At 39.1% G+C, this 11828-nt stretch overlaps 1 protein-coding gene across 2 annotated transcripts; it reads right to left on the reverse strand.

The window, feature by feature from the left end:
* Positions 1 to 4814: 4814 nt before the first annotated feature.
* On the reverse strand, positions 4815 to 9557 carry LOC133525990 (uncharacterized). Of its 2 annotated transcripts, none has more exons than XM_061862445.1 (4): positions 9344 to 9557; positions 6362 to 6532; positions 5547 to 5709; positions 4815 to 5257 (listed from the first exon to the last, which is right to left on the reverse strand). In XM_061862445.1, the coding sequence occupies exons 1-4, from the start codon at positions 9425 to 9427 to the stop codon at positions 5121 to 5123; spliced, it is 555 nt and encodes a 184-aa protein (XP_061718429.1). In that variant the 5' UTR covers positions 9428 to 9557; the 3' UTR covers positions 4815 to 5120. The 2 variants fall into 2 exon arrangements, with proteins under 2 accessions (XP_061718429.1, XP_061718430.1); XM_061862446.1 differs by lacking the exon at positions 9344 to 9557 and adding an exon at positions 8399 to 8567.
* Positions 9558 to 11828: the final 2271 nt, after the last annotated feature.

The raw sequence follows: 11828 nt of genomic DNA on the forward strand, positions 1-11828 counted from the left end.
TTAAATAATTTAAAGTATTGACAGTGGCAGGACATCCGTGCTGGTGTACGAATTGTATAGGTAGTAGTACTTTTTAATAAAAATGGGTATAAAAGGTCTTATTTATAATTTTATTATGCGATGCGCTATAGAAAAATTCCACGTAATCAATTATATCAATGGCAGCTTTAGAGTCTTTTGTTGGTTCGGTGATAACGACTTACCGACAACCTTTTTTGTCTCTTTCGCACTAATAGGAAAGAGTAGTTCAAACCCTAAAGAATGGAATTACTTGACTACCTGTGTTTGCCCAGTTTAAGCTAACACCATCAGTTTCTAATATACTAGAAGACAGCGAAAAACTTATAGCAAGATGTCGGATTGGGCCATTTGATTTAAGACAAATAACATTAAATTATAAATTGATATTGTCATATATTTAAGAAAAAATGACAAATGACAATGTCTAAACAACAAACCAAAAAAATAATTTAATAAAATTGGTTTGTTCCTATTCCTAGTTACAAATAGGGCGTCCTCCCGGGAAATACCGGTTCTCGATTTCCCGGGAAATCCCGGGATTTATTTGGAATCCAAAGAACCGGTACTGAGCACCGAGTCCCGGTTCTCCCGGTTCCCGCCATAACATCAAATAAACATTTATATTATCAGTAAAATTAACGCACCGGCAAGTTCGGCAGCGTCGCATTTGTCGTGAATCGTGCGATGCGACGTTGCGACACTTGCAACATCGCTTATTGTCTTAACCACCCCGCCCCACCCCGCATACCTGAGCTTACTAAATTTTCCATATTCACTCACTTGCTAACAGAGCAGCAACGTTATCGCATTATTTTATTCTGAAAGAGAACCTGTTTTTTTCTTATGTGCCCAGTGGTTTGTGGTGACGGTGAATCTTATAATTAGACTGATTTATATTATTTAAGTTCACATTTAAAATTAAAATAATGATTAGCGTTACGTCAAGTAAATTCGACGACATTTTACATAAATAGTCAGGTTGAGATATTAAAATTTGTATAACTTTGCACAATTTGTTTTTTTTTTTAATTACAATATTATGATAATTATGATATTGTGAACATGATAAGAATGTTTAAAATATTATGGTGTTTGTAAGTATTACTTACTACACATGATTCATAACATTACGATTATGATCAATGACACTGTTAACTGATAAATCAATTAAGACTGATTAAAGTAACTATACGACGGTTGCTACTTATATATCCGGAAACAAAAAAACAAACAAACGTACACGGCTGAAAATGGTTTTATTGTTTTTCAAAGTATTCCCCTTGATGATCTATGCACTTTTGCATTCGTGTGAATGTGAACCAATTTTTGAAGCACTTCTGCCACTCCGCCTGAGGTACCTCCATAACGTGTTGTTTGAATTCGTCGACAGCATCTTCAGCGGTCGAAAATCGTTGACCGCGTAATTTATTTTTTATATTGGGAAATAAATAAAAATCATTGGGTGCCAAGTCAGGGCTGTACGGCGGATGACCCGTTAATTCTACATTTTGACCTTCCAAAAATAGAGTTGTTTCGCGTGACGTATGACAGCTGGCATTGTCATGATGAAGAATGACTCTTCGTCGCTGGTTAGTTTTACGAATTTGTTCAAATACTTCCGGTAAGCAAATGGTCGTGTACCAATCTGAATTAACCGTTTTACGGTTTTCTAGTGGCACTGTAGCTACATGGCCATTAATACCGAAGAAGCAGGCCACCATTTGTTTCAATGTACTTTTTGCACGAGTAACTTTCGTAGGGTTCGGCTCATTTTGAAACACACATACCGTTGATTGTTGCTTCGTTTCGGGATCGTATGCATAGATCCAGGATTCGTCACCTGTATAGATGTTATAAACGGCCTTTGAGTCACCACGGTTATATTTTTTTAATATTTTATTGCACCATTCGACGCGAGCATCTTTTTGCTCCTTAGTTAAGTTGTGCGGTATCCAACGCGAACAATTTTTTTTTACAGCTAAATGATCATGTAATATGCTATTAATGCTAGTCATAGAAATAGCCAGAGTCGCCTCTATCTCGCGGTACGTAACATGTCGGTCGTCCATTATAAGTTTTCGCACAGCCTCAATATTTTGTGGTACAACGACCGATTTCGGGCGACCTGCCTAAACTTCGTCCGTAAGCATACTACGTCCACGATTGAACTCACTAAACCAGTGATACACAGTACTTTTAGATGGAGCTTCATCGCCAAAAGTTGAAGTTAGTTGATCTTTGCACTGTTGTTGCGTTAAACCACGCCGAAAATCATAATAAATCATAGCACGAATATTTTCACGAGTGAGTTCCATTCTTGGAGCGAGATGACATTTAAAACCCGTCAAAAACAAAACACTAGCGTTAATAAGAAAGAAAAAATATACCAGCCTTAAAAAAGTTCAAATTTTACCATGGAGGTCAAATATACTATTTAAGAAGATTGTAATCCCGGTTTCCGGATATATAAATAGCAGCCCTCGTAAAGACTGATTTAAGTGTATTATTCCTAAAACTGTTTTTTATTATATAAAAAATTCTTAATTATTCCTACGATTCCTTTTCATTATTATTAAAGTTAGTTGCAAGATTCACAGTTAAATGATGTCAAACAAAATATATAAAAATAATTCAGCTCAGCATAAAGAACCGGGAGAACCGGGAATCCCGGTACCGGCTCCGACCCGGTACCGGGAAATGAAAAACTAGGAACCGGTCCCGGGACTGCACGCCCTAGTTACAAATAACATTAAGTCATTTGACAATTCCCATACAATACAATAAAATCGTGTATATATACACACACACACACACACTTTTGACAGGGTCTGGCACGAGGGCCTTATTAGCAAGCTACCGTCCTTCGGTTTTCCCCCTAGTTTTTGTGACTGGGTATCAGACTTTCTGAGGGATCGATCGATTCGTGTGGTCATTAATGGCTGCTCGTCCGATCAATTGGCAATCAATGCCGGAGTCCCTCAGGGGTCCGTGCTTTCAGCGACCCTTTTCCTGCTCCACATAAACGACCTGCTGAAACCAGGTACGTTCGGATATGCAGATGACACTATGGTTGTTGAAAGCTACATACCCAATTCACGAGCTAGTGGAGTCCAAATACAGTCGCTCAGGGAGGCAATGGTCGAACGCATGAACGTGTCACTAAAGGCAGTCTCTGATTGGGGTGAAGCCAATTTGGTCTCGTTCAATGCTAGTAAGACCCAGGCGTGTCTTATCTCCGCCAAACGGAGTCCATTCCATCTGACTCCTACTTTCCGAAATGTATCCCTTCCGATAACCGACCATCTTGAGCTTCTCGGAATCTCGCTGACTTCGAAACTCAACTTCGGCCCGCACATCGAGTCGAAAGCACAGTTAGCAGCAAAAAAGCTGGGCATCCTCAACAAGGTGAGACAGTATTTTACACCTAGGCAACTGCTCGACCTTTACCTAGCACAAGTGCGATCGTGTGTGGAATACTGTTCGCATCTGTGGGATGGTTCAGCAAAATACCAGCTTGAGGCACTCGAGTCAGTTGAGAGGAGAGCCAAGAGAATCATTAATGATGACGATCTGACGAATGCTCGACTCCAAAGTCTGGAGCATCGTCGCAAGGTTGCCAGCCTAACGATCTTTTACAGGATACATTTCGGAGAGTATGCCGAGGAACTGCACAACCTTATTCCTCCGTCCCCATTTCACCATCGGACTACCAGACAATCGGCACTCCGGCACCGCTTCATGGTAGGTATTCCACAAATACGCACGAAGCGTTTTGCTTCAACATTTCTTATGCGAACTGCCAAGGAGTGGAATGCCCTGCCCGAGTCTGTGTTTCCGCATGAGTACAATCTGGGTCTCTTCAAGGCTAGGGTAAATAGGTATCTCATAGGTAAGCGTGCTCCACCGTAGACCGCATCATCACTTACCATCAGGTGAGATCGTGGTCAAACGCTTGCCTATCGTTATAAAAAAAAAAAGATCTGTTGATTCTAAAAACCGGTTCTGGTTTTTTTTGTAAAACTGAAGAAAAAACCGGTTTTGAAAAACCTCCCGTTTTTGCATTCCCTAGAAGATACATACTAAAATATATCTAAACAGAAAACGAATTAAAATTAATTTTTTTTTAAGTTGTACCTAAAATTAATTTTATGTTATATTAAAATGAAATACAAGAGTATTTTAATTTGATTAAAAACTAAACCTAAATATATCAGAACTTAAATATAAATATAAACTAAATATGTATAAAAAAACCACCTACCTATTGGCTACCGGGCCGTCCCCGATGCAAAGGTGCCCATCACGCTGGCTGCATTGCCGCGTTGGATTGCGATGGATAGCCTTTGCATCAGGAAAAACCCAGAGCGGGAGTCAAGGCCTCTTTCTAGCAGGCGACGACCCAGATCCCGGAGGAAGGACCCTCAGCGCACCAGCATCCCGAAGTCTCCACAGTGAGAGGAACTAATAAATAACCGCTCAGCGCCGAGTATTTACCTTTATTCTTATGGCTTAAATAAGAATTTATCATTTATATACCGGGTGTGGCCTATAACAGGAGCAATATACTAAACTGTAGGCTGTACTCCTCAAACTGACCAATGACTGATCAGCGACTTAAAAAAAAATAACTTGTGTTTTTGATTTTTAATTTTTTAGTACAAAGTTTTTTGTAAGATGTAATGTACTGCGAATTTTGTTTTGTTTTGCAAAGCGTGACAAACAACGTCAATTACACAGATGATTGCGCACATTGTAAATTAAATTTTTTTTTACGAAGAAGAGAAAATCTATAGACTTTATGATTTTTTAAAGTTTTTGAACAAGCATTTTATGGTTTGAGGAGTACAATCTATGGTTTAATTATGTGCTCGTGTTACAGCAGGAGACATCCGGTATATTTTTTTAATAATTATGTTATTGGAAAATGTTCAAAATGGCGGAGTCATGGGGTTTTTGCAGTCTGCAGCTCACAGAGCCCACAGTGTAACCCGAGAGCATGACGGTCGGTGGTGCTCAACGCTAATGCCTCAAATGTATGGCGGTCGGCGCGCCTGCACGCGCATGACGCGCGGAGCGTGAGTTCCTTGGCCCAGGCAATACTAATACACGCGTCGAACAGGGGGTTCCTGGTCCCTCCCCATTTCCGCGGTCTTGTCCAAGTCAATGTATCCATGGCTATGTTCTTGTAGCTGCAACCTTACGCCGCGCATTATCAGAAGCATGTATCCTCGCATTACTGAAAAACAAAAGCTGGGTCAATCATTTACGACGAGGTAGACCCATAGATTATACTGGTTCCAACATGAACCAAAAGTATGTAGTAGGTAGTCTATGGTTTGTACCGTACGCGGTTCACCATATGATACAGTCGCCATCAGATATATCGGAGCGGCTAAGATGCTTAAAAATATCTAAACACGAACTCTTAACGCCTTACTACACAATAGATGCGTGTCCAGATATTTGTAAGCACTTTAGCTGCTCTGATATATCTGACGGCGACGTACAAAGCACAAAATACTTACTTATCAGTAAGACAAAAATTGCCGAATATCTATTGAATAGCGTCGAAACATCTGATGGTGCGAGCGCTATTGCAGATGCGAAACCTAGAATGACGCTAGCTGTTAGAATGAACCACAACACGGCACCGAGGTAATAGGAAATCTTGAGCAGCTTCGCGTTTCTCTGTAACACAAGAATATATAAATAACGTTAAAATCCTTTACAGACGGAGCGATAATATATATTAATATACAGAAGATACCGATATATATTATATACCGACTGATATCTTAGCTATAGCTAAGCACCACACGCCAACGATATCAAAATATATATCGCCTACCAACAGTGGCGGGGCAAGACCTAAATTTGGTGTGGGCAAGATACATTTAGCGAGGCCCTCAGGCAACAAAAAACTAATACATTTTTACGTTGCGTCCGAATTTACGTAATTGAGACGCGAGGCTCCTCGGACCGATAATGTTATTTAGTAAAAAATGTATCTCCCAAGCCTCCCAAAATGTATACCTTACCTACACACTTCCTGGGATAGCACAAACTGATTTCCAGCTTACTGGGAATTAATTCCTCAAAATGTTTTTTTTTATCTAATTTAATTGGCATTTAAGTTAGTTACATATTTAAAATATGTAACATTACTGATATTTGTCACCACACTTTTCTTCTTCGGCCATTGCATGAAAGTTGATAAATGTTACGTGTTTTTCTTGTGCTTCAATATGTTTTCCACTTTCTCCTATATTAACATCTTTAAAATACAATCCACTTTTTCTACCTAATCATGACTTCTATTATCGGTTAATATAATACCCACCCCAAGAGAAGATCCTATGATGAGTACGTTGTGCACGACGTCAGTGATTAACACCAATGAGATTATCAATATGATCAAATCCTCAGGGGCGAACCGATGACTACCTCCTGCCATTGCATCCGCGAACATCACACCAAAAATCAGGAAAAATAAGACCACCGTGCTGATACTCTGAAACAGTAATAAAAATAAAACAAAGGATAATTCGAGTTACACGGCCTGATTCGAAGAATGATTAAGACACGTTTAAGATCTTGGAAAGATCTTTAAAAGATCGATAGCTATTAGCTAAACGACATGTCAAAATTGACGTTTATTTCGATTTCGATGTGATCCCAATAAGATCTATCCATGATATTTCTAACGTCAAAGTGACATTGGTTGCCCGAATCGAGCTGCGTCTGTCAATTATACGATATACAAACGATATCCAAATGAGAACTTATCTTAACCACCGTGCTATTTTTATCGCATGTCACCATGCCTGCCACATTCTAACAAGTATGTAAGTGCGAAAGTGATAGGCATAATGAAAGGCGATAAAAATGGGACCTTGCTTCCACCGCAGAAATTATCGTTATCGTATCTCATTCTTCGAATCGAGCCGTTAGTTACTAAATCTAATTCCAATATGGTACTGATCTGATACTGATCTGTCAGTGTTAAAAGTGACGTTTTTGGCTGAAGGTTGACATTATACTTACTCTCTTTGGTTGACATAATGCGCAATTCAGCAGGTCCTCTAAAGGAGATTATTGGAACCATCGCATATTGGAATGATGTCAGATCCATGTTAAATCAGTATCACATTATATTGTTCGAATTGGCCTGATAAGTAACGCAAAAGCTGGGAAATCCAGACTAATATGATAAATGGTGTAGGTATTCCCATTTGTCTTCGTCCCGCGTTACCGCCGCCATACATGACGGCGTGGATAAATGGAAATTATTTATATGAATGCGGGACAAATGGGAATACACCTTATAAATGCGAAAGTAACTTTATCCTGTCTGTTGCCTCTTCGCGCTTTAATCGCTGAAGCGGAGGGGGGACAACATAGTATAGTTTTATCCCGGAAATCATCCTTAAAGGGAGTGAAAAGGGGAGCAACATTTTCTTTGGAAGTAGCATGGAAATATTAATTACGAGTATATGCGTACAATACCTGGGGACTCCGTGCACACAAATGGAGGCAGTTAGCAATCTGAAAACACTGTTATAGGTTTCGTGGAGGAGCTGGGGTGGCTAGAGTAGTGCTACCTCGTTTTCACGCAAAATAGGCACAATGGTTGTCGATTTGCGGAAAATGCCCAGTATAACTAACTAACTATATGCGTACAAAGTTGCGGACAGAAGTGAGAAATACGCGTGTAGGCTAGATTTTTATGATGTGAATGCGGTGCATGGTAGGTTGGTAGTGAGTATGATGGTGATGGTGTAGTTTTACATTTATGTTAAGAAGATCAGATGTCAGCGTTATTATTATAGTTATTTGTTTCTTTTCCCGTGAGTTATTCTGCAAGAACCGCTCTGCAGGTAAAGGCCTCCTCCAAGGTGAACCAATCGTCTCTAGATTTTGCAGTTTGCATTATTTGGAACTTTGGACCCGCTGTACGTTTGATTTCGCCTTCCCACCGATTTCAGGGTCTCCCTTGCTTTCTTTTGCCTGGTGGTCCCCTCCATGCGGTCACAATTTTTGTCCATCTCAGGTCTTGAAGGCGCGCGACGTGTCCAGCCCACTTCCATTTCAGTGCTAGAGCATATGCCAAGCCATCTGTTGCTTTGGTGGTGTTTCTTATTTTAGTGTGGCGTATTCTTTCTATTCTTTTTATATTTAACATACTGCGCTCCATTCCGCGCTGGCACGTAGTATTTTTATTTTGCAAATCCTTGTTGAACTTCCATGTCTCACAAGCATAGGTCAGGCATGGTATGGCATGAGGTGGTGTAGTTTTATATGTATATTAAGAAGGTCAGATGTCCTAGCCCAGCTGCATGAAAACAACACAAAGGAGAGAAATAAGAGTCAGAGATACCTCACATGCCCGTGCGTCGGCGTTTAATCAACTTTATGGCTGCTGCTCGACGCAACGTTGGCGCAATTGCGCAGCGTCGTCATTTACCATGGCGTCAACTAGAAGCAGACGCTCAAAAGACGCTAGTGTGGGGTGGCCCTCAAAGTCGAACATTTCTACAGTGCGCCTAGAAGGGTCCATACTAAACGACTGCAAGAAATGACGTCACTTGCCGTATGGATTGTAACATGTATCCACCCCTTAAACGCGCTGCAAACTTGAATTAATTTATTTATGTTTACCGTTACAAATAACAAAACAAATTATAAGAAACGATTTATCGCGTTTATTAGTAAAGGGGGGGCAGAATTTATGGATATAAATTGTATGCTATTTTGTTTTTAAGCAAATAATTGTGTGTAATTTAACTATTAGTGGTCCTTTATCAACCCAGTAACTGCACCGTTTACTTTTTTTTAATAATGAGTTTTACGGAGTGATTCCTGGGAGAGCTAGGAGAGCTGGGAGATCTAGAGCATTCCATGTTTCCGACTAAAAACAGTTGGAGGAGTCGCCGTCGTCGGATACGGCGAGGAGGACTATATTTATAGTGCACGGCAATTCTACATAAAAACTAGTAAAAATGATACAAGTTCACTGTACCACTGTTCACTGTAGGTACTTAAGTAATTGTACATTCTGATTAATTAATGAAATTTCTTATTTGGTAGATAACGCACATCCAAATATTTACATTTAAAAATGCGCGGAAATCCAAAATAATGGCCACATCATACTTTTAATCCCTGAATAAATAGTATTTAATTTATTTATTAATTATTTGAATAAATGGTCACAAAAAGAATTAAACATAGGTATGTTATAACGCTATAAGTTCACTTTCCGCTTAGTACTTATAGGTAGTAATTTCATAAATAAATATAGTTGCATCTTTTGATTACTCACCAAACTGATACATGCCCAAATGACAAGTTCAATCCTGGGACTTATGCAATAACTACAACAACTTTTAGGTAGTTTAATTGCCATCTTTTATATTGTTTTTTTTGTAAGGTTGTCGAACTTAATCACTAAATCAAAACACTTCAATATAATTTAGCACGCGGCACGCGTCTCTATTCGCACGCATGCGACTGTCGACTGTTTTTGTTATTCATTATAGTATAACATGCAGCCTGGCGAAACCCAGCAGATAAAAACAAAATACAAACTTAAGTCTGCATGCGGTCAAATTTTGAACTAAGTTACCGCAGTGCATCTAGCTCTCGGCATTGATGCCTGCGCGCCGCCTGTACCGGCAAAGAAAATATTATCTACCTTTTCAAGGTTAGTAAATATATGTAAACACTAGGTATTCCCAGACTATACGTAGGTATGGGGTCGTTCTACTTTTTACTGCAGGTTTTTGCGATTTCAAAGAATCTTGAAATTGTAATATTCGTAATGCGTTTTAACTTACACTAGCTACTAAAACGTGATAAGCACAGAATAGGCCTCAATATTTGACCTTCTTCTTCTTCTTCCTTGCGTTGTCCCGGCATTTTTGCCACGGCTTCATTTTTGCACGGGGTTGACTGGTTGGGGAAAACTCATTGATACGAGCCGGGGTTTGAACCCGCGACCTCCGGATTGCAAGCCTCAATATTTGACCCTTGACTTTTATTTATTTTTAAAATTTATAGCCTGGAGCATGCACATACAACTATGTTACCGTCCCTTTTACTTATAATGACAATTTTGTTACTTATTAAAGTCCGACCAGAAATATATGATCATTGTCAAGAGGGCGCTGTTATTCTCATGTATAGGGTGACAGTTCAGTTTAGTATGACAAATTTAATTCCAATGAAATTCCGCAATATGGCGCGTGATCAATTGATCATATATTACCTACTGGTCAGACTTTATATATAAAAATAGATAAAATATTGTTTACCTTGGTTACAAGTGTATAGTCGGTTAGTGTAGTATTAAAATATGCTTTATATTGATATAAAATAAAAAAATACATAATTTACAAATATAATACGCAAATACTTGCTTCTGGAGACAAAAAACCTGCAGTAAAAAGGAGAATGATCCTATGGCCTGTTTTGTATTATTTTGATGGACCAATGGAGGGGAAAGGGGGGGTTTCCAGAGTTAATGCTTAAAAATTAACTAGAATCAAAACAGTAACACTTTTAAATTGAGTTATAAATAAAAGGGTACAAGGTGTACGTTTATAATGGTGAGAGATTGTGTGTTGTTACGTTTTCCTTTGTTTACAATTTTATGAATGACACAAAACAGATCGACCGATTTAACAGCGATTTCTGTAAAAGGTGAGTCTCTTACAATCACTCACGGCGCTAGTACGCTGTGTTTATAATCGAGAGTTAGAGTCGGACCAAGATTAGTTGGCAGAGGTTTTGATAGCCCAGCCTGTGCAAGTGTTAAGTAAACGTCTTATAGTATGTCAAGCCATCTTCGTCAATAGAAAAAAGCCGCAAATTTAAAAAATGTAGGCGCGAAGGGGCCAATTGTCTCTTAGAAAATTTGAATTTCGCGCTTTTTTCTACTGACAAAGTTTTTAGACCGGCTATAATTTCATAGAAGTTTGACGTTTAAAATAACACTTGCACTTGGGCTGTCAAAATCGCTGCCAACATCGCTGCCAACTTATCTTGGTCCGACTCTAACATGATGAATGATGGCGGCACACTGTATTCGATTTACGCGCATAGCATTGTCTCGCTCAAACATCATCATCGACGTGCGAATCGGATGCAATGTGCCATCTCTCTCTATCTCACCCGCATAATTTAATTGCTATCTCGCTCGCACAGTGTCATTGACCGCCGCGCCGTCCAGCTATTGCCGCCGTCATCATAAGCGGGATATCAATATCAATATAATTACACGCGAGCGATAGAGATACAGGCGGGTCAATGTACCAAAATTCCTCGTGCCAAGCGTCCTTTCTTTAATTTACTTCGTGGTTTGTAATTGGGATTTTCCCAAACCACCCCAAACATTGGTATCAATAAGTTATTTCTCTTATTGAAAGCGCCCTTGAAAGTAAAACAAAGTTTTTTTTTTTTGTTTTATTTCATATCACCTATTCTTAAATTAGATAGCCAGTCTTAATCAATAAGAACTTATCATTTTAAAGTCTATATTTAATTTAATTTTTACACATGTTTAAAACGGCGGAGCCATGGGGCCCATGGAGGCCAATTAATAAGATTAATAAATGGGTGGATAATTTTTTCTACTTGTTGTTTTGTCCCGTTATCCAAGGGACTTTAGTGGCACAGTTTGATAGAAGAAATGTTGTACTTATCACGTTCTTAGGACGCTTAGCATATCATTGATAACTTATTACTACCACAAAATGCATGCCTGGTATATTCACATACCATAAATTAAGGATTTTTAAGAGGTAACC

Source organism: Cydia pomonella, chromosome 15, assembly GCF_033807575.1.
Source record: "Cydia pomonella isolate Wapato2018A chromosome 15, ilCydPomo1, whole genome shotgun sequence".
Taxonomy (NCBI): domain Eukaryota; kingdom Metazoa; phylum Arthropoda; class Insecta; order Lepidoptera; family Tortricidae; genus Cydia; species Cydia pomonella.

Excerpts from the sequence above, each read along its gene's own strand:
- LOC133525990 (XM_061862445.1), bottom strand. The coding sequence starts at position 9,427 with ATGGCAATTAAACTACCTAAAAGTTGTTGTAGTTATTGCATAAGTCCC. Across the intron at positions 5,710-6,361 it reads TCATAGGATCTTCTCTTGGG|AGAAACGCGAAGCTGCTCAA; the intron begins GTGGGTATTATA and ends CTTGTGTTACAG. Across the intron at positions 5,258-5,546 it reads AATTTTTGTCTTACTGATAA|TAATGCGAGGATACATGCTT; the intron begins GTAAGTATTTTG and ends TTTGTTTTTCAG.